This window comes from Mauremys mutica, chromosome 17, assembly GCF_020497125.1.
Source record: "Mauremys mutica isolate MM-2020 ecotype Southern chromosome 17, ASM2049712v1, whole genome shotgun sequence".
In the NCBI taxonomy this organism is placed as follows: Eukaryota; Metazoa; Chordata; order Testudines; family Geoemydidae; genus Mauremys; species Mauremys mutica.
This window is the reverse complement of record NC_059088.1, coordinates 15,495,553-15,518,987: the sequence shown is the minus strand read 5'-3', so window position 1 is coordinate 15,518,987 and position 23,435 is coordinate 15,495,553. Positions and strand designations below refer to the sequence as shown.

The 23,435-nt window shown below is 50.8% G+C and overlaps 1 protein-coding gene across 3 annotated transcripts in view; it reads right to left on the bottom strand.

Moving 5' to 3' along the window:
* The window catches only part of HPN (hepsin), a 34,082-nt gene extending 25,264 nt beyond the window's left edge, over window positions 1-8,818 (bottom strand). For 2 of the 3 annotated variants that reach the window (XM_044991549.1, XM_044991547.1), the window contains exons 1-2: window positions 6,196-6,228; window positions 5,870-5,971 (exon numbers count right to left, since the gene is read on the bottom strand). In XM_044991549.1, the coding sequence (XP_044847484.1) occupies window positions 5,870-5,971; window positions 6,196-6,208 (115 nt within the window). In that variant the 5' untranslated portion in view covers window positions 6,209-6,228. Of the gene's footprint in view, window positions 1-5,869; window positions 5,972-6,195; window positions 6,229-8,673 lie in introns of those variants that run through there. The other variant, XM_044991548.1, reaches the window with a different exon arrangement.
* Between the last annotated feature and the right edge of the window lie 14,617 nt (window positions 8,819-23,435).

Below are 23,435 nucleotides of genomic sequence, written 5' to 3'. Positions count from 1 at the left end.
ACACAGTGAGTGCCAGTGAAAATGAGGTAGGATCGGAGGCTAAAATAGGGAAAGAACAAGTTAAAAATGACTCAGACAAGTTAGATGTCTTCAAGTCACCAGGGCCTGATGAAATGCATCCTGGAATACTCAAGGAGCTGACTGAGGAGATATCTGAGCCATTAGCGATTATCTCTGAAAAGTCATGGAAGACGAGAGAGATTCCAGAAGACTGGAAAAGGGCAAATCTAGTGCCCACCTATAAAAAGGGAAATAAGGACAACCCGGGGAATTACAGACCAGTCAGCTTAACTTCTGTACCCAGAAAGCTAATGGAGCAAATAATTAAGCAATCAATTTGCAAACATCTAGAAGATAATAAGGTGATAAATAACAATCAGCATGTATTTGTCAAGAACAAATTGTGTCAAACCAACCCGATAGCTTCCTTTGACAGCGTAACAAGACTTGTGGATGGGGGGAAGTGGTATTTGTGGTATATCTTGACTTCAGTAAAGCTTTTGATACTGTCTCGCATGACCTTCTCATAGACAAACTGGGGAAATGCCACCTAGATTGAGCTACTATGAGGTGGGTGCAAAACTGGCTGGAAAACTGTTCCCAGAAAGTAGTTATCAGTGGTTCACAGTCAAGCTGGAAGGGTATATCAAGGGGTCCTGCAGCGATCAGTTCTGGGTCCAGTTCTGTTCAATATCTTCATCAAGGATTTAGATAATGTCATAGAGAGTACACTTATAAAGTTTGTGGATACCAATCCGGGAGGGGTTGCAAGTGCTTTGGAGGACAGGATTAAAATTCAAATCCTGGAGAAATGGTCTGAAGTAAATAGGATGAAATTCAATAAGGACAAATGCAAAGTGCTCCACTTAGGAAGGAACAATCAGTTGCACATATACAAAATGGGAAATGACTGCCTAGGAAGGAGCACTGTGAAAGGGATCTGGGGGTCATAGTGGATCACAAGCTAAATATGAGTCAACAGTGTAACACTGCTGCAAAAAAAGCGAACAACATTCTGGGATGTATTAGCAGGAGTGTTGTAAGCAAGAAGACACGTGAAGTAATTCTTCCACTCTACTCCACACTGATTAGGCCTCAGCTAGAGTATTGTGTCCACTTCTGGGTGCCACATTTCAGCAAAGATGTGGAGAAATTGGAGAAAGTCCAGAGAAGAGCAACAAAAATGATTAAAGGTCTAGAAAACATGACCTATGAGGGAAGATTAAAAAAATTGGATTTGTTTAGTCTGGAGAAGAGAAGGTTGAGAGGGGACATGATAACAGTTTTCAAGTATGTAAAAGGTTGTTACTAGGAGGAGGGAGAAAAATTGTTGTTCTTAACCTCTGAGCGTAGGACAAGAAGCAATGAGGTTAAATTGCAGCAAGGGAGGTTTAGGTTGGACATTACGAAAAACTTCCTGTCAGAGTGGTTAAGCACTGAAATAAATTGCCTAGGAAGGTTGTTGAATCTCCATCATTAGAGATTTTTAAGAGCAGATTGGACAAATACCTGTCAGGGATGGTCTAGATAATACTTAGTCCTGCCATGAGTGCAGGACACTGGACTAGATGACCTCTCATGGTACCTTCCAGTCCTACACTTCTATGATTCTATGTGGGCTGGCTGGAAGGATGGAGGAGTGTGTGTGTGGAGATAGATGTATAGATGGATACACGTGGGGATGGATGGATGGATGGATGGAGAGGCATGTGTGGATGGATGGATGCATATGGAGATGTATGTATGTACAAATAGACAGATAGGAGAATGAAGGGATACATGTGAGGATAGATGGAGGGGTACATGTGGAGATGGATGGATAGATGGACGGATGGATGGAGAGGTATGTGTGGGAATGGATGGATGGATTTGGGTGGAGATGGATGGATGGATGGATGGATATGTGTGGGAATGGATGGATAGATGCATGTGGGGTTGGATGCATGGATTCGTGTGAAGACAGATGGATGGATGGACTGTGAGTCATGTGTGGAGATGGATGTATGGATACATGTGGAACTGGCTGGATGGAGAGGTATTGGATAGATGAATACATGGATAGATGAGATGTGTGTGGAGATGGAGGGAGGGGTACGTATACCTATTATATAGCTATCAGATCACTACAACTCCATACTCCATGAAGAAACCCTAAGTCGATAATGCCTGTAACACCACTGCAGCTGCCATCTGACAGTATTGTTACTATTTGTTAGTAAATATTCACCCTTTTAGTCCTTTACTTTCCATATATTTGATCCATTTATATATCAACTATGCTTTAGAATCTGTATGATATTAACAAAGGAGATGTTTGAATTCTGGGCCTTGTCCTATAAGTAACCCTAGTTACGTATTTTATCTATTAGGCTTTAATCTAATAATCTGTGGCATCTCCATGCCTACAGAACACCAGATATCCTTGAGTGCCTTAATCAGAGGCTAAAATAGGGAAAGAACAAGTCAAAAATTACTTAGACAAGTTAGATGTCTTCAAGTCACCAGGGCCTGATGAAATGTATCCTAGAATATTCAAGGAGCTGACTGAGGAGATATCTGAGCCATTAGCAATTATCTTTGAAAAGTCACGGAAGACAGGAGAGATTCCAGAAGACTGGAAAAGGGCAAATCTAGTGCCCATCTATAAAAAGAGAAATAAGGACAACTCGAGGAATTACAGACCAGTCAGCTTAACTTCTGTACCCAGAAAGATAATGAAGCAAATAATTAAGCAATCAATGTGCAAACATCTAGAAGATAATAAGGTGATAAGTAAGAGTCAGCATGTTTGTCAAGAACAAAACTTGTCAAACCAACCTGATAGCTTTCTTAGACAGAGTAACAAACTTGTGGGTAGGAGGGAAGCAGTAGATATGGTATATCTTGATTTTAGTAAAGCTTTTTATACCGTCTCACATGACTTTCTCATAAACAAACTGGGAAATGCAACCTAGATGGAGCTATTAGAAGGTGGGTTCATAACTGGCTGGAAAACCGTTCCCAGAGAGCAGTTATCAGTGGTTCACAGTCATGCTGGAAGGGCATAACGAGTGGGGTCCCTCAAGGGATCAGTTCTGGGTCCAGTTCTGTTCAATATCTTCATCAATGATTTTCATAATGGTAGAGAGAGTTCACTTATAAAGGCTGTGGAGGATACCCAAAGCAAGTGCTTTGAAGGACAGGATTAAAATTCAAAATGATCTGGACAAACTGAAGAAATGGTCAGAGGTAAATAGGATGAAATTCAATAAGGACAAATGCAAAGTGCTCCACTTAGCAAGGAACAATCAGTTGCACACATACAAAATGGGAAATGACTGCCCCGGGAGGAGTACTGCGAAAGGGATCTGGGGGTCATAGTGGATCACAAGCTAAATATGAGTCAACAGTGTAACACTGTTGCAAAAAAAGCAAACACCATTCTGGGATGTATTAGCAGGAGTGTTGTAAGCAAGACATGAAAAGTAATTCTTCCACTTTACGCTGCGCTGATTAGGCCTCAACTGGACTATTTTGTCCAGTACTGGGCACCACATTTCAGCAAAGATGTGGAGAAATTGGAGAAAGTCCAGAGAAGAGCAACAAAAATGATTAAAGGTCTAGAAAACATGACCTATGAGGGAAGATTAAAAAAATTGGATTTGTTTAGTCTGGAGAAGAGAAGGCTGAGAGGGGACATGATAACAGTTTTCAAGTACATAAAAGGTTGTTACTAGGAGGAGGGAGAAAAATTGTTCTTCTTAACCTCTGAGGACAGGACAAGAAGCAACGGGCTTAAATTGCAGCAAGGGAGGTTTAGGTTGGACATTACGGAAAACTTCCTGTCAGGGTGGTTAAGCACTGGAATATATTGACTAGGGAGGTTGTTGAATCTATCACTGCAGATTTTTAAGAGCAGGTTGGAGAAACACCTGCCAGGGATAGTCTAGATAATACTTAGTCCTGCCATGAGTGCAGGGGACTGGACTAGATGATCTCTCAAGGCCCCTTCCAGTCCTATGATTCGATGAATATAGATCTAATGCTGATGTAAGCATTAAACCTGGGATTGATGAGGGGTGATGTTTCCTAGGGGGAATCACTAGGGAAGAATGACTATGGTGGGGAAAGAAGGACCCACTGAGAGAGATTATCTTGAACAACTGTAAATGATGATGCCTTCACACATGGATCAGTACAGATTTCCTCTGAAAGGAAATCCCATCAGAACAGATGGTTCTGGGTCAGGAAGACTGAAACAATGTGTATAATGGGGGTGCTGAGAGCCATTGAACCAAACTGTAAACCCTGGATATGATGGAAACCACTTCAAGCCAGGGGGAGCTGCAGCACCCCCAGCACCCCTCATTCTGGGTGGGTTTTTGTGGCAAGGAGGGGTCTCTTTGTCTATATAATGACAGAAGGTTTGGAACTTAGTTGGGGGATGAAACTGCGCATCCCACCCGCTCCAGTGGAGAAGGGACATGGCCGCGGGATGGGGCTGGATCTGTTCTTGCTGTGCCGTGCACAGGGCTGTGCCGATTGCCGACTGAGGATTTTGGTTACAGAATTCCAGCTGACCCGCTTACATGACAATCTCAAACCACCATTAACTTCAGACACGCAACAAGATCACCTCTGCCAATCCTCTGCCAGCTGGGCCAGCTCCTCACCCCAGCCAGCCATGCACCAACTCCCCACCCCTCCCTCGCAGGCTTCACCCGCCTCCCCACCCACAAACCTCCCCACCCCATCTGCCCCTGGCCCTGCCCCTTCTCCTCAGCCTGCCCCAGGCTCTGGGGTGGGGGACCAGCACGGAGCTCAGCTCAGGCAGCGTGACCCTCTCGTGTCCTCTGCCCAGCCATCTGGCACTGTTAATGATCAATTTCTGCTGCACTTCAGGGAGGGAGGGTGGGATCAGAAAGGGGGGGAGTGTGGATTGGGAAGGGGCAGAGGGGTGTGGGATGTAGCATTGGGAGAGGAGTGGGAGTGTGGGATCAGGGACTGAGGGAGAGGTGGGAACAGGGATTGGGGAGGGGTGGGGGACTGGAGAAGGGGGTGTTGGATCAGGGAAGGGGGGAGGGACCTGGGATCAGGGATTGGGAAGAGCGGGGGTGTGGAATATGGGGCCGGGGGAGGAGTGGGATCAGGGATTGGGGAGGGGCTGGGACGTGGGATCAGGGATTGGGAAGGGGTGGGTGTGGGATATGGGACTGGGGAGGGACATGGGATCAGGGATTGGGGAGAGGCGGTGGTGTGGGATCTGGGATTGGGGACGGGGTGGGATCTGGGATTGGGGAGGGGTGGGGTGTAGGATATGGGACAGGGGGAAGAGGAGGGACGTGGGATCAGGGATTGGGAAGGGGTAAGAAGGATATGGGACTGGGGGAGTTGTGGGATCAGGAATGGGGGAGGGGGATGGAATATGGGACATGGGGAGGGGTGGGATCAGGGATTGGGAAGAGGTGGGGTGTGGGATTTGGGACTGGGGGAGGGATGGGATCAGGGATTGGGGAGGGGGTGGAATATGGGACTGGGGAGGGGTGGGATCAGGGATTGGGAAGAGGTGGGGTGTGGGATTTGGGACTGGGGGAGAGATGGGATCAGGGATTGGGGAGGGAGGTGGAATATGGGACTGGGGAGGGGTGGGAAGGATATGGGACTGGGGGAGTTGTGGGATCAGGAATGGGGGAGGGGTGGGCGGATTGGAGATGGGGGTGTTGGATCAGGGAAAGTAGGAGGGATTGGGGAGAGGGCAGGGGCGTGGGTGGGATCAGGGATCTCCCAATCATGGGGGACACGGCACTGGGCGGGGGCACTGGTTGGGGCAGGGAGTGGGATGTGGGATTGGGGCAGGAGCAACCTGCGGCCCAGCTCCCCCGCGACTCACCGTCTTTCTCAGCCATCTCCTTGCCGCAATTAATGATTGACTGGAGCCAGTGGGCCGGGCCAGACAGACCCCGCTCCCCTGGCACCCGGCAAGTCCTGCACCCTGGGGACAGAGAGCACAGCGGGGCGGTGACTACAGGGTTCCCAGCCCTGGCTGGTGCCAGCACAGGACTCCTGGGCTCTGAGATGCTGCCCGGAGACCCCAAATCCCCTGCCTCTGCAGGCCTGGACACACAGGGATGGCTTGCCCGGCGCTGAGGTGTAGTCACCTCTCGGGCAGGGCAGCTGGGGAACAGCTGCACCTAATGCCTCATGGGGATGGCTCACCCGGTGCTGACATGCAGCCACCTCTGGGGTGGGGCCCAATTCTGTGCTGTCCAAGTTCCACGTACTGAGCCACATCCCCTGCAAGCCCATAGGGCAGGCACTGGCTGTGGGAGCCGCCCTGCGGGGAGACAACCACAGCGTCCAGCCAGCCACTGCCGAGCCTGCACTGCTGTTTTGGCAATGGGCAGCGCTGGAAAAAACATTCCCCCTTGCGCCTTTCTATCTGCCCATCCCCCATCCAGCCACCCACCCATCCCCCCATGCACCCCTCTCCATCCACCCATGCACCCCTCCATCCCCCCATCCATCCTGCCCACTCACCCCTGCATATACCCATCCCCCAACCATCCACCCACCCATCCATCCACATACCTCTCCATCCACCCAGCCCCCATCCAGCGACCCACCCATCCCCCATGCACCCCTGCATCCACCCATCCCCCATCAAGCCACCTACCCATCGCCCCACACACCCCTCCATCACCACATGCACCCATTCCCCCACACACTCCTCCAATCACCCATCCCTCATCCAGCCACCCATCCATCCCCCCATGTACCTCTCCATCCATGCATCCCCCATCCACCCACCCACCCTCCCCCCATGCACCCCTCCATCCAACCATTCCAGATCCAGACACCCAGCCATTCCCCCCATACTCCTCCAGTCACCCATCCTGCCACCCACCTATCCTCCGCCACACCTCTCCATCCACGCATGCATCCCCCCACATGCCCCTCCATCCACCCATTGACCCCAGGCACCCCACCCCCCATTCTTCCTCACACCCCTCTATCCATCCATCCACCCACCCCACACACCCATCCCCCACCCCGATGTCTGTGCACCCATCCCCCAAAGGGTGGAGTGATCTGGGTGTGGTGCCCAAGGAGGGCAGGAGATTTGGGGCACAGTGCCCAGTGGGGGTCAGTATGGGGAGTGGGTATCTGAGTGTTGTGCCCTGAGGGGGGGTGATGTGGGTGCGGTGCCAAGGGGGTCCAGGATGGGAGGTGTCTGGGGCACAGTGCCTTGGGCAAGATGCCCAGGGTGGGGGTGCCCGGAGGGGTGTCCAGGAGCAGTGTGGGGCTGTCTGGGGTGGGATTGTCTGGGGCACAGTGCCTTGGGCAAGATGCCCAGAGTGGGGGTGCCCAGGGTGGGGTTGTCCGGGGCAGGAGTGTCTGCAGCACAGTGCCCGAGGCGCGGTGCCCGGGACACGGTTCATGGGACGGGGCTGCCAGGGTGGGGGTGTCTGGGGCACAGTGCCTTGGGTGTGGGTGTGGGTGCCCAGGGGGGTGCCCAGGACCAGTGCCTGGGGGGGTGGATGTCCGGGGCGGGGGTGTCTGCAGCACAGTGCGTTGGGCGAGATGCCCAGGGTGGGAGTCCCCGGGGGGGTGTCCAGGAGCAGTGCCCAGGGCGGGGGTGTCCGGGGCGGGGGTGTCCAGGGCACAGTGCCTTGGGCGAGATGCCCAGGTTGTGGGTGCCCGGGGGGGTGTCCAGGAGCAGTGCCCAGGGTGGGGGTGCCCGGGGGGGGGTGTCCGGGATCAGTGCCCGGAGCGGGGGTGTCCGGGGCGGGGGTGTCCAGGGCACAGTGCCTTGGGCGAGATGCCCAGGGTGTGGGTGCCCGGGGGGGGTTGTCCGGGAGCAGTGCCCAGGGCGGGGGTGTCCGGGGCGGGGGTGTCCAGGGCACAGTGCCTTGGGCGAGATGCCCAGGGTGTGGGTGCCCGGGGGGGGGGGGTGTCCGGGAGCAGTGTGGGGCTGTCTGGGGTGGGATTGTCTGGGGCACAGTGCCTTGGGCAAGATGCCCAGAGTGGGGGTGCCCAGGGTGGGGTTGTCCGGGGCAGGAGTGTCTGCAGCACAGTGCCCGAGGCGCGGTGCCCGGGACACGGTTCATGGGGCGGGGCTGCCAGGGTGGGGGTGTCTGGGGCACAGTGCCTTGGGTGTGGGTGTGGGTGCCCAGGGGGGTGCGCAGGACCAGTGCCTGGGGGGGTGGATGTCCGGGGCGGGGGTGTCTGCAGCACAGTGTGTTGGGCGAGATGCCCAGGGTGGGAGTCCCCGGGGGGGTGTCCAGGAGCAGTGCCCAGGGCGGGGGTGTCCGGGGCGGGGGTGTCCAGGGCACAGTGCCTTGGGCGAGATGCCCAGGGTGCGGGTGCCCGGGGGAGGGAGCCGGGATCAGTGCCCAGGGCGGGGGTGTCCGGGGCAGGGGTGTCCAGGGCACAGTGCCTTGGGCGAGATGCCCAGGGTGCGGGTGCCCGGGGGGGTGTCTGGGAGCAGTGCCCAGGGCGGGGGTTTCCAGGGCACAGTGCCTTGGGCGAGATGCCCAGGGTGGGAGTCCCCGGGGGGGTGTCCAGGAGCAGTGCCCAGGGCGGGGGTGTCCGGGCGGGGGTGTCCAGGGCACAGTGCCTTGGGCGAGATGCCCAGGGTGTGGGTGCCCGGGGGGGGGTGTCCGGGAGCAGTGCCCGGGGCGGGAGGTCCCTTACCGGTGACACGCCCTGGGCTCCGGCTGGCTGCGGGCTCACCGGGCAGCTGGCCGGGGCTGGGCACGGCCCGGCATGGCGGGGGGCGCCGGGGTACCCGGCCCAGGCGGCAGCTGAGCGGGGCGATGGTTCACCTGGGGCGGACGGAGCCGGGGGCCGGGAGGGGAGCGCGGGGCTGGGGGAGGGGCCGGGCAGCGCTGCCCAATGGGAGTGGCCGCTCCAGGACACCTGTGCACACACCCCACGGAGGGGGGGGCGGGGGCGGGTCAGGGGACTGGGGGACCAGGCTACACACAGCACATGTGGGAGGGGAAGACGGAGCTGGAGGGGAGTGGGGGGGGGTCTAGGGGATGGGGGTTCTGGGAGCCAGGACTCCTGGGTTCCATCCCAGCTCTGGGGGGAGGGCCCTGCCAGGAAGCCCCGCCCCTCGCAGTCCGTGGGGCTGGCAGCCCCCCCTCCCTTTTCCTGGCAGTGTCGCTTCCCGCTGCCGCCTCCCTTCGCTCAATGGGGCCATTGTGTCCTGTGCACCTCGGGGCTCCCGTTCGCCTGCGCAGGGGCTGGGAGGAGGGGAGCGGGGGCGGCAGATGGCCAACCTGCTCTGGCTGGGTCCCAAGCTGCTGGCTGCGAGGCCTGGCGTTTTCCAGCGGAGGAGCGCACGCTCTACTGTCCCCCTCCCGCCCCTTCAACCCCGGGGATAGAGGGGAAACTGAGGCACGGTGAACCCAGGAGTCCCGGCTCCCAATCTCTGCTCTAACCACAAAGCTGTACATCCGACGAACAAGGGGCCACATTCATCAGTGGACTCCTAGCAGAGGCTTATGTTGACTTAACATTAATTTGCGACCCTGGAAAGGCTGCACCACGACGTGTCTCCTCTTACAGCCCGAGGTAACTCAGGAGGGACCCTACTGCAGTCACTGGAGCCAGTTCGCCTCTTGTAACCATGGTGTAAATCAGGAGTGACCCCATTTCAGTCACTAGGGTGGATCCCCCTCTCGGTATCACTGGTGTAAATCAGGAGTAACCGTCTGGTGGCACCTGGTATTGACACTGATGCATGTGACTGCAGCCTGCCCTGTTTCTGCCACCACCCCCGTTAGCCCCTTTCCCATGGGCAGATAGGGGCCAATCTCACTTTGGGCCTGCATCCAGCCAGCCCCTGGAACAGGCGCCCAGGGACGGTGGGGACAGGCAGTTCCCAGCTCCCCAGAGCCAGAGGGGTTTGCTGACTCAGGTCTCTGAGCGCCTGCTCCAGCTGGGAATGAGCCCAGAGGTGCCTGGAGTCAGCCTACTGCCCCCCAAGTCCTGCTGCCACTCTGGATTTGCTCTGGTTAATGCACAGCAGATTATAGCATGGGCTAGATTGAGAGGGGAAACTGAGGCACACAGTGGGGGAGGGACTGGCCCAAGGCCACATGGCACAGCTGGGAACAGAACCCAGGTGTGCTGAGTCTCAGTCTCATGAGCCACCCGCTAGGCCATGCAGAACAGCAAGTTTTAACCCTGAGAGCCCAGAGCAGTTTGGAATGAAATGACCAATGTTGGCCGCTAGAGAAGTGCAAGGTCCCACCAGCCACTTTCCCATCACAACTTATCAGGGGCATTTCAGCACCCGGTGCAGGGGGGCAAATCTGGAACCCATTTCCCATTAGAGAGATCAGGGACCCCCACTGCACTGAGTGCTGCACAGATGCTGTTGTTAGTTGTTCGGCTGCGTGTGTGTTCTCCCTGTGTGCTGCCCCAGCTCTGCGCAGACACCTCATGTGAACCGCCCAATGACCATAAGATCCGTTAAGGTACGAAGGCACCAGGCCAGGTTTATTGTCAACGAAGCACGGTAATAGCACCTGGCAGACTCTACAAGGATACTAAGACGAGTGCCCGTGACGATGGCAGTGAATGGCCTTCCCCCCTCGGCTGGACAAAGATACTCCCTGTGAGATACATCTTTATACTCTGACACAAACAAGTTACATACTGCCTCTGACATAGTCACTGCCCCCGTGACGTGGCTAGTTATTACCCATCACCTTGTACATGTTGGTTTGATCAAAACAGTTCTGTTGCGTACTGTCATCCTGACCTTATCTTTTAGGAGAGGTCAGTGTGTTTCTGTTACCCTTGGGGAATGTTTTTGTACCATCTTTGATAACGGTATGTTCTCGTACCACTTGATATCAGGCTGTGTTTGTGTGAGTGCTCTCTGCATAGCACTTCTTAGCAATGTGTATTTCTGCAATATCAACCCTGTTCTTGAGAGAGTCTGTGAGCAGGTCCTGCCTCATACCAGAGCTCTGATACAAGGGCTTATGTCTCATGCTCTCTTCCTATGACATTCCCCCGCTTTTTGCCATTGTATGCGGAGGATGTTTACCCATCGTCCTGGAAAAGCATAATGCATGGACTGAAGCTGGCCCAGTGGGCTAAACACTGTTATGTGGCCTCCTTACTTTTCCATTCACACATTCATAGAATCATAGAATATCAGGGTTGGAAGGGACCTCAGGAGGTATCTAGTCCAACCCCCTGCTCAAAGCAGGACCAACCCCAACTAAATCATCCCAGCCAGGGCTTTGTCAATCCAGGCCTTAAAAACCTCTAAGGATGGAGATTCCACCACCTCCCTAGGTAACCCATTCCAAGGGCACACTGTTGACTCATATCCAGCTTCTCGTCCACTGTACTCTCCAGGTCCTTTTCTGCAGAACTTCTGCTTAGCCAGTCGGTCCCCAGCCTGTAGCGGTGCCTGGGATTCTTCCGTCCTAAGTACAAGATGCTGCACTTGTCCTTGTTGAACCTCATCAGATTTCTTTTGGCCCAATCCTCCAATTTCTCTAAGTCACTCTGGACCCTATCCCTACCTTCCAGCATATCTACCTCTCCCCCACAGCTTAGTGTCATCCACAAACTTGCTGAGGGTGCAGTCCATCCCATCCTCCAGATCATTAATGAAGATGTTGAACAAAACGGGCCCAAGGACAGATTCCTGAGGCACTCTGCTTGATACCAGCTGCCAACTAGATATCAGCCCATTGATAACTACCTGTTATGCCCAACGATCTAGCCAGTTTTCTATCCACCTTATAGTCCATTCATCCAATCCATACTTTTTAACTTGCTGGCAAGAATACTGTGGGAGACTGTATCAAAAGCTTTGCTAAAGTCACATCCACTACTTTCCCCATGTCCACAGAGCCAGTTATCTCATCATAGAAGGCAATCAGGTTGTTCAGGCATGACTTGCCCTGGGTGAATCCATGCTGACTGTTCCTGATCACCTTCCTCTCCTCCAAGCTCTTCAAAATGTATTCCTTGAGGACCTGCTCCATGATTTTTCCAGGGACTGATGTGAGGCTGACCAGTCTGTAGTTCCCCGGATTCTCCTTCTTCCCTTTTTTAAAGATGGGCGCTACATTTGCCTTTTTCCAGTCATCCAGAAATAGATTCCCCATCTATCCCTTGGTCTGCACATTCCCTTATACAACTGATGGACAGATTTTATTTTTCAATTGTTTTTAGTCCCTTATAGTGTACCTGGGAATGTTAGGCCGAGGACCATGACTGAGGCGTGGAGTATAATCTGTGGGTGACATGAGGAGTCCTTTATACTTAGTTGGCGGCCGATGATATGGGCTTTGGTCAGGATTATAATATACACATGTGTATATGTTTGTACCTTATACATTTTTATGGGACACTTTTGGTTTAACACACCCTACAGAGTATGCAAGTATACAGGTGTCCAACAGCCCTTACATACTGTATAAATCCAAACATTTTATTTTAAAACATTAATAAGCATTTAATTATTTCTTATAATGATTATTCATTACTATGGCAGTGTTGATAGCTAGGGTTTTTTTTGTTTGTTTGTTTGTTTGTTTTAAACCAGGTGTTGTCATTTGGCTTTTGTGATTTGTCGTTGCATGTAGCAACACATTCCCATCAGTGCAATTACTGGTATGGCTTGTATTCCCATCAGTGTTAGACTGAGCGTTTGGACTAGGGGTGGAGAGTAACATCCTCTGGGATTGCCCACTAAGGTGTTTCTAACTTTCTACTTCTGTTTGTTGTTGGATAAGACGAGCTGTGGGTATTAAGGCTTCCTTGGTTCTTGCCACAGACTCATGTACGTCCAATTGTAATTGCGCCACTGGGGGAAACAATTCAATCAATACATTTTGTAGGTTGCCGGGAGGAGTAATAGTATCAGTGGCAGGCGTTAGCCAAAAGGCCTGGGTTCCAATTTGGACTGTGCTGGTGAGTTGCACACAAAATCCTCTATTGAGTCCAGGACAAATGTTTCCGTGTATAGAAAAATTGGAATATCCCAGAGCATAGGCACCAACTTCCCCTCTGCCCCCAATCCACCTCTTCCATGAGGCCCTGCCCCACCCCACTCCAACCCCTTCCCTGAGTGCAGCACCTTCCCCCTCCCCCTCTACCTAACACTGCCACATGGCAGCAGCCAGGCGGTAAGCAGTGGAGTAGGTAACATGTCACACTCAGGAGAGGGAGGATTTTTCCCCATGAGGGCTCTAGCCAGAAAGCACCCACCCCATCTTGCATTTGTATTACCTCATTGGCAAATTATTTTTGTACCAGTCAGGCCCAGCCTCTTTTTGTGTTGTTGCTGCCAACTGTAGCACAGCATTCACACAACCACCATCATAGAATATCAGGGTTGGAAGGGACTAGGAGGTCATTTAGTCCAGCCCCCTGCTCAAAGCAGGACCAAGCTCCAGACAGATTTTTGCCCCAAATCCCTAACTGCTCCCCTCAAGGATCGAACTCACAACCCTGGGTTGAGCAGGCCAAGGCTCAAACCACTTTTGTACAAGAAGCCTGATTAATTTCTAAGCCACTTTCAGTTACCAGGCGCACCGTGGATAGTGCTGCACATAAGTATTACTTACCAAAGTCCCCACGCTGTTGGCATCGTAAACTTTGACTGGATCTTGCATCCACCTTGGGATGGCCATCATGATGCGAAGGCTTTTACTGTCATTAGGATCCAAACTTGAAACCTTAGCAAATTTAGCAAATTGTAAAAGCACTGGCCCAATAGTATTTACTCCCTGCTCCTGTATTTGTTTTGAAAGGGCCAATCTTGTAATTTTAATGGTAACAAGCTTTGCTTGATGATTTCAATGACTCTCTCGCCATAACCCACGCAGGCAGCTGTCAGTGAACCGTCATTCTTCTCCAGGCTGTTAATAACTGACAGGATAGTAGAATTTAGGTGGCTGCACCCTGGAGCAATTGAACTGAACCCTTGGTAATTGCGTGTTGATCCAGCAACGGGCTGCTAATGCCTCCTCCCGTTTTGACGGCCTTACCTACGCCATTAACTATGCTGTTTATTTTCACATTGAGATTTTTGATATCTGCTGAACTCCAGATGGACATGTCAAGACCTGAGCCTACCAATACGGTCCCCATAAGACCTCTTTTTTTTTCTCCTTTGCTGCGGATATGGTGCAGATATGGCCTGGAGATTTAAGGTTAGTAAACCTGCATCATTCATTTGAAATGCCCAGACACAGTGAGAGACAGTCTCTGGTCCGGCTGAGATCAGGGCCCCGTTGTGCCAAGTGCTGCTCAGACACAGAGTGAGAGACAGTCCCTGCCCCAAAGAACTTGCAATCTGAACAGATGAGACAGAAACTGGGTTTGAGGGGAAACTGAGGCACAAAGTGGGGGGAGGGGAAGAAGTAACTTGGCTGAGGTCACACAGTTGAACCCTGGAGTCCTGAGTCCCATCTTAGTGCAGTACCCCTTAGCTCACGGTGCCTCTCAGCGAGTGACAAGTCAGGGCTAAATTGAAGTTGCCTGTGTCCCTTTCTTGTTGCATTGTCTGGCCGGAAGGAAATCAGTCTGATCGCTGTGCACAGGTACGTAGCTAGGCATGCAGGCCAGGCTGGCCGATGCTCCTGCAAAGCAGCAGGCAGGGCTCAGCGGGGGCCCACGTACCATTTCCTTTCCTACCTTGGCTTTTCTGACCTTAGCAAATCAGCTGGGAGCCCCTGTGGAGAGCTGTGGGGCTGGCAGGGTGACAGACTCCCAGCCGGTGCCCAGACTGTGAGCCGGGGCCCGGGAGTCAGTGGGGATCCTTGTAGGGATATTAAAGAAGGTTTATATTAGACATGGTTTATATAAAAAATGATTTATTGTTAGAAATGATTTATTGTTAAATGATACTTTATAACTGAAGGTTTATATTAGAAGTGAATGTGATTCCCAACATTTAGCCTCTAACCTGCAAGCCACCAGCTGTGTCTGTGTGAAGCCTGCTCAGAGAAATACTTTGTATAAAACTTGTTAAACATTTTAATTAACTCTAAGTAAGCCAAAACAGTAGCTGTTATAGTATATAGATAAAAACCCCCACCCTCTGTAAGTTTTCATCTCACTTTATTTTTGATTGTTAAAAGACAGGGAGTCTCACATAAATTGGTAACACCCCAAAAGGTAAAGAGACAGTGAAATAGATGTGATTAAGATAGAAAATGTATGTGAATGAGTGCCTAGTTTAAATAATGAATGAATGGTTAGGGAGTTACCAGCCTAAAAAATTCAGTGTTGGCTGAAGAAGGTGTCAAGTGGGATCAACCAGATGACCCCCTGGAGGGCAAACTGGAATCCACCCCACCACACCTCAAAGGAAGGAAAAACAAACATCTGATAACATGAAGCCAGCCACCTGCTGATTGATTTAGCAACAGCAGAATGAAGCAACTCTCATGGACTGACATAGGAATAAATTCCTATAAAACTGGACTCTGAAGACTAAGGACTTTGAGTCTATGGTTCTGCTGCCAGCCTACAGGAGCATCAGGTGCATCTGACACAGACTTGGCTTCATCCTCATGACCAAGATACCTGGCCAGTAACTTGCCATGAGCAACGTCTAGGCTGGTAACTATAACATCTATACAGAACCTGAATGAATGATTGTGTGAATGATTGTGTGAATGAATGCATATATATATATGTATATATGTGTGTGTGTGTGTGTATAAAAGAAATAAGTAGTAATAGAAATAAGTAGTAAAACAACGTTGTTTACTGTTATCTTTTGTTTTATTATGGTATTTACAATAAATGTGACAAACGTCTTGTCCCCTTTAATAAGATCCTGCTGGGTTTTATTATATTGGTATAACATCCTGATGGTTAAACCTCTGCTTCCTGCTGAACTCGATGTACCGCAGACGCCCCTGGGACCATGGGCTAAAGGACACCGGCGGGAGCTCGGCTACGTCTGGGAAACCCAGGCGGGTTGAACCTCACAAGCCTAAGGCAGCCAGGCTGCTTCCGCCAGCTGCTGAGTGGCTTGGAGTCCCACTCCCTCATTGTAAAAAGAGGCAGCGTTCCCTAGTAGATAGACCAGGAGCTGCCACCGGCCTGCTGGGGACCTTGGCCTTGCGAGCTGCTGCTGCTAAGAGCTGGGAATCATTATTATTATGGCTGGAGGGGGGACGACCCATAACAGGAAAACTTGTGTTGTGCCATTTTTGTGCTTTTCTTTTCTGCCCGGAAACTTCCCTGCTCCAAAAGAGGCTTGTTTCCTGCTTATCTTTGAGCTTAGAGACGCCAGGCACCCCCTGGTTGTTCTGGAGGCTGCTTGGGAGCCCCAGGGATGAAGCGTTGGGACTTTTCTCAGCCCGTCTGCCCAGCACCTGGGTTTTAGCCGAGTGTTTTTCTCCCAAGTGTTCATTAGGCCCAGGCCGTTTCCCTAGTCCTGGGCATTGCAGACATGACCCAGAGTAGGAACGATGCTCTGTGCTCTGAGCAATACTCCCCAGAGCCCTGGCGGCAGACCAGGAAACCCAGACCACAGGGCTCTTCACCCGGGCAGGGTTAGATGATGACGGGGCTGGCATAGCGCAGAGCTAAGGCAACGTACCCAGCTATGGACCTGGCCCCAAAGTCTCCATCTGACCCTGTTCAGTTCTTATGGCTAGGCCATTTGGAGTTAGGGTGCAGGTTCCTATGGGGAGGGCTCCTGGCCTTAGGGTGAGGGTTCCTATGGATAGGCCAGTTGGAGTTAGGGTTATGGTTCCTATGGGTAGGGCTCCCCATCTTAGGGTTAGGGTTCCTATGGGTAGGTCATTTGCAGTTAGGGTTCCTGTGGCTAGGACTCCCCGCCCTAGGATTAGGGTTCATAATGGTAGGCCATCTGGATTTAGGGTTAGGGTACCTATGGGTAGAGCACTTGGAGTTAGGGTTCCTTTGGGTAGGCCAACTGGAATTAGAATGGATAGAGCTCCCTGCCCTATGTTGAGGGTGTGACGTTATTGACATGAACTGTGACTGTATAGATCATTGTTGCAACCAAGGGCCTATAGTTGTGCCAAATCTTGTACAAAGGGGAGTCAAGTGAGGTGTCTAGGAAAAGGTTGTAATTTCATAGAATCATAGAATCTCAGGGTTGGAAGGGACCTCAGGAGGTCATCTAGTCCAACCCCCTGCTCAAAGCAGGACCAAACCCAACTAAATCATCCCAGCCAGGGCTTTGTCAAGCCTGACCTTAAAAACCTCTAAGGAAGGAGATTCCACTACCTCCCTAGGGAACCCATTCCAGTTCTTCACCACCCTACTAGTGAAAAAGTTTTTCCTAATATCCAACCTAGACCTCCCCCTCTGCAACTTGAGACCATTACTGCTTGTTCTGTCATCTTCTACCACTGAGAACAGTCTAGATCCATCCTCTTTGGAACCCCCTTTCAGGTAGTTGAAAGCAGCTATCAAATCCCCCCTCATTCTTCTCTTCTGCAGACTAAACAATCCCAGTTCCCTCAGCCTCTCCTCATAAGTCATGTGCTCCAGCCCCCTAATCAATTTGCTGGTTATGATGATGCTGTCTGTATGTGTGTATCATTTTTGTATTTGAAATTATGAATATTGGCTATGCACTTGTATCTCAATGTGTTTCATTCTAAGTCACATCAGTGAAGCATTTGGTCAGCTTCTTGAGAAAGGACTTATTCTGAGTAAGTGCCCAATCAAGAAACACTTAACTGACAATGGACCTTGGGAGACTCCAATCCACATCTGAGGAGCTTTCCTGGGAACCTTTAAAGTAGCATGTGAGCAATGGCTGCTGCCTACAAACTGAGTCATGCATGGACGTGTGACTTATCCATGTGACTCCAAACTCCATCTTGCTGCTGTGATTTTCTACGGTAAGAACAAAGGGGTGTCCTTCCACATAGCAGAGCATATAAAAGGAGAAACTGTACTTAAAACTGAAGCTCTGAACAAAGGACTGAATGACCCATCCAAGCTGGGATGTTTGTACTCCGAAGACTTGATTGGTTTAAACCAGCACTTATCCCATCAAGTGTGAACTGAAAACTTTGCAATTGTTGTACGTATTTGATTCCATTTAACCCGTTTTAACTCTCATCTATATTTTTTCTTTTTATAAATAAACCTTTAGATTTTAGATTCTAAAGGATTGGCAACAGTGTGATTGGTGGGTAAGATCTGACTGGTATATTGACCTGGGTCTGGGGCTTGGTCCTTTGGGATTGGGAGAACCTCTTTTCTTTTACTGGGGTGTTGGTTTTCATAACCAGTCATCCCCATAAGGAGTTGCACTGGTGGTGATACTGGGAAACTGGAGTGTCTGAGGAAATTGCTTGTGTGAATTGTGGTTAGCCAGTGGGGTGAGACCGAAGTGCTCTCTGTTGGGCTGGTTTGCTGTGCCTTAGTAGTGAAGGAAACCCAGCCTTGGGCTGCAACTTGTTCTGAATTGATACTCTCAGTAGCGTCCCGCCAAAGGCCGCTTTGTTACAGTGGCATAGTCGTGCAAGGATCCACAGAACCAGATCAATGAAGCTTTGGATCAGAATCCCACGCTATCCAAATTGTAATTTTGGTATTGAGAGTTTGGTTGGTTAAAGAGCAGTTGCAATGGGTGAGCAAAGATCAGGTGAGAAAAGCCTTCACAGAAAAGCCCTGGAAGATTAGTGTGTTCAGAAAAGGAGATAAGCTTTAAAAAGAAAACTACAAATCAAGAACTGAGAGATCTGTTAATGGCCAGTGATCAGGAGGCAGGAGCACGGCCCTTACCTGACACTACAGAAACTGCAGCAGCAATTAGAATGCAGCAGGCAGCAAATAAACTGCAACTTGAGTATGAACAGAAATGAGCAGCTCTTTGTCATTTGGGACCCGAACCCAGCTGGTGAGGTTCGTTGTCTGACCGCGGAGAGACAGGCAACATCAGCAAGCTCCGATCAAAAGCTCTTTATGGAAGGGTGCACTCAACAAAAGAGAGCAGCCTGTCTTCAGAGAGAACCAGCTTCGTCTTTACAACTAGTATAAGTTTATATAGACAGGTCCGTCGCGTCACAGATTATTCATTTAAGCAACCCACCCCCTTTTCCTAACAACTAGAAACTTTTAGTATACATGCGTACCTATTCCCCTATATTTTACAGCATTAAATGATTAATGACATCTTAACTGATTAATGACATCTTAACAACCTCTTATTAGCATGGCGACGAGCATCAGAAATTAGGAAACAGGAGGAGTTAAGAACAGACATAGAACAGAACCAGGGAATGAAGACAGGGAGGCTCCTTATCTGTTCTTTACATAAGAACAGAACATAAGAACATAAGAACGGCCGTACCGGGTCAGACCAAAGGTCCATCTAGCCCAGTATCTGTCTACCGACAGTGGCCAATGCCAGGTGCCCCAGAGGGAGTGAACCTAATAGGCAATGATCAAGTGATCTCTCTCCTGCCATCCATCTCCATCCTCTGATGAACAGAGGCTAGGGACATCATTCTTACCCATCCTAGCTAATAGCCATTTATGGACTTAGCCACCATTAATTTATCCAGTCCCCTTTTAAACATTGTTATAGTCCTAGCCTTCACAACCTCCTCAGGTAAGGAGTTCCACAGGTTGACTGTGCACTGCGTGAAGAAGAACTTCCTTTTATTTGTTTTAAACCTGCTGCCTATTAATTTCATTTGGTGACTCCTAGTTCTTGTATTATGGGAATAAGTAAATAACTTTTCCTTATCCACTTTCTCAGCATCACTCATGATTTTATATACCTCTATCATATCCCCCCTTAGTCTCCTCTTTTCCAAGCTGAAGAGTCCTAGCCTCTTTAATCTTTCCTCGTATGGGACCCTCTCTAAACCCCTAATCATTTTAGTTGCCCTTTTCTGAACCTTTTCTAGTGCTAGAATATCTTTTTTGAGGTGAGGAGACTACATCTGTACACAGTATTCGAGATGTGGGCGTACCATGGATTTATATAAGGGCAATAATATATTCTCAGTCTTATTCTCTATCCCCTTTTTAATGATTCCTAACATCCTGTTTGCTTTTTTGACCGCCTATGCACACTGCGTGGACGTCTTCAGAGAACTATCCACGATGACTCCAAGATCTTTTTCCTGACTCGTTGTAGCTAAATTAGCCCCCATCATATTGTATGTATAGTTGGGGTTATTTTTTCCAATGTGCATTACTTTACATTTATCCACATTAAATTTCATTTGCCATTTTGTTGCCCAATCACTTAGTTTTGTGAGATCTTTTTGAAGTTCTTCACAATCTGCTTTGGTCTTAACTATCTTGAGTAGTTTAGTATCATCTGCAAACTTTGCCACCTCACTGTTTACCCCTTTCTCCAGATCATTTATGAATAAATTGAATAGGATTGGTCCTAGGACTGACCCTTGGGGAACACCACTAGTTACCCCTCTCCATTCTGAGAATTTACCATTAATTCCTACCCTTTGTTCCCTGTCCTTTAACCAGTTCTCAGTCCATGAAAGGACCTTCCCTTTTATCCCATGACAGCTTAATTTACGTAAGAGCCTTTGGTGAGGGACCTTGTCAAAGGCTTTCTGGAAATCTAAGTACACTATGTCCACCGGATCCCCCTTGTCCACATGTTTGTTGACCCCTTCAAAGAACTCTAATAGATTAGTAAGACACGATTTCCCTTTACAGAAACCATGTTGACTATTGCTCAACCGTTTATGTTTTTCTATGTGTCTGACAATTTTATTCTTAACTATTGTTTCAACTAATTTGCCCGGTACCGACGTTAGACTTACCGGTCTGTAATTGCCGGGATCACCTCTAGAGCCCTTTTTAAATATTGGCGTTACATTAGCTAATTTCCAGTCATTGGGTACCGAAGCTGATTTAAAGGACAGGTTACAAACCTTAGTTAATAGTTCTGCAACTTCACATTTGAGTTTTTTCAGAACTCTTGGGTGAATGCCATCTGAAAGAACTCGAATGTGAAGTTCTTTAAACAAACTGTTCTCAGCACAGCACATCTGGTACAAGAATGCAGCTCTTTTCTTATCTCCTTTTTTCCCAGCTCTTTGTGAGTATGCTTCTCGGTGTTTTTCCACTCAGGGACTACCCAGAAACCCTGTTAGCCTGACGTCGGTCAGGCTGGCATAACGGTTTTGTGCAACTTTTCTTTCAGGCCTAACATCTTCAATTGCTGGAAAAGCCAAAGACGCTGATACGGAAAAGGAAGCCAAGGAAAGGGCTGCTGAACGAGAGAGAAGCTGCTGAGAGAATGGCTGGCTCATAGAAGGCACGTGGAGCGTATAGCGGCTGAGGAGAAAGCTCACCAGATGCAACCGGAGACGGCCAGCCTTCAGCTACGAGTACTGGAAGAGCAGAGAAAGTCACCACCGCCTGGTGCTCCACTTCGAGATGAGGCCGGCGCAGGGGCCTCAGCTGCTTGTTTTTTGAGAATTCCTCTAATGCTTTAGGTGAGAGTTGTGAGCGTGGAAACTTCAGCCCGGCGAATCTGCACAAACACAGCGAGAGACAGTCCCTGCCCCAGCTGGGATCAGGGCCCTGTTGTGCCAGGCGCTGCCCAGACACACTGTGGGAGACAGGCCCTGTCCGAGCTGGGATCAGGGCCCCAGGGCCGTCCTTAGGCATACGCAGAATACGCTGCTGCAGAGGGCACCACGTAATTTGGGGCACCAAATTTTGTGGTGCCCTAGGCAGCTGCGTGCTGCGTATGCAGCGCTGGCTCCAGCGACCAGTCCCATCCCACAGCCAGCCCCTGTGCTCTGCCCCCACCCTGCCCCAATTTGACCCCTTCCTCCAAGCCCCCGCCCTTGCTCCGCCCTGCCTCTTCCTGCCCGTGCTCCCACTGCTGAGGTGGGATGCGTAAGTCAGCTCCGAAAAACACTCTCTGATACTTTGTTTCCCATTGAAGCTGTTCTGATCCACCTTGCAGACACCAAGAGCCCCTGGTGTTCCCTAGATGTGACATTTGTAGGCCCAGACTAGGGAAAGCTGCCAGGAGGTGAGATCTAAGAGCAGCTCTCAACTACCCCCAGAGCTGGGAGAGCAGCTGGTTGTCTGGGCTGATCCCACCGCTGACACTCATCATGGAGACAGTGGGGACAAGGTCAATAAAAATAATCCCTCCTCATGTGTTTCTGCAGCCTCCCGCCCTGGAGAGTTGAGGGAACGGAACTGAGAGGAATTTTCTGCCCCTCAACAATGAGAGACTTGCTGTTTAGGAGACGATAAAGCCCAGTGGTTAGAAGCAGGAGGGGAGAGGGGATGGGCTGGAAGGCCAGACTCAGAGAGTTACAGGTTCTAAGGCCAGAAGGGGCCATTATGAGCATCCAGACTACACCACCCCCTGCCTCCAGCACAGATCTGCTGGTTGAGATAGAACACCCCCAACTCTGCCCCTCTGCCCTCTTGCATGTGTGCTGTCAACGCCACGCCCATTATAGATTTCAAGCCCATATCTGGTAGCTGAGCTAGAGCAGAGCTTTTAGAGGGAGGCAGGTGCCCAATCTCAATGCAAAGACTCCAAGGGCTGCAGAATCTGCTCCATCCCTGGGGAAAACCTGCTCCTTATTTCTGGTCTGGATTTGTCTGGCTTCATCCTCGCTCTGCCTTGTCAGCTGGGTTAAAGAGCCCTCTGTGCCCCCAAATCTCCTTCCTAGGGAGGAGATTGGTAGAGAATGGCCGGGGTTGTAATAATTTGATGACTCAGTTTCCCCACTTGCTTGGGTGTAAAGCTCCCTGTTGGGCATGAAGGGCTTAACTTCTCCCAGGGGGAGAGAAACACAGCCAGATGTCAACTAGGCCTGCGGCACTGGAAGCCTGGAATGGCAGGCCCAAGGACCAGACCACATTCTGCAAAGCAGCAGGCAGAACAGGGGGTCTAGGTGTGAACTGAATCATAGAATCTCAGGGTTGGAAGGGACCTCAGGAGATCATCTAGTCCAACCCCCTGCTCAAAGCAGGACCAATCCCCAACTAGATCCCCAAAGGGCCCCCTCAAGGGCTGAACTCACAACCCTGGGTTTAACAGGCCAATGCTCAAACCACTGAGCTATCCCTCTCCCTGGGCCTGGCAAAGATTTACATTTGTGGCTGCTCGGGGCAGAGGGGACACCCACAAGGCTGCAGGAGAAGCAGAGCAGCCAGCGTGTGCCAGGCGCTCGTAACTCGCCCAGCTAGTCCTCACTCATTCACCGTGGACACCCGCCACCGCCCTGCCCAGGGGGCCGGCTTCTAGCGCTCACTTGTGACATTTCCAAACCAGCCTCTGCAATCCTTCCAATCCTGACTCCTAGTTCCACCCTCTGCTCTAACCACCAGACCCCACTGCCCGCCTAGAACCAGGGATAGAACCCAGAAGTCCAGACTCCCACCCCCGCACGTACTAACCACTAGACCCCACTCCCCTCCTAGAGCTGGGATAGAATCCAGGAATCCTGGAT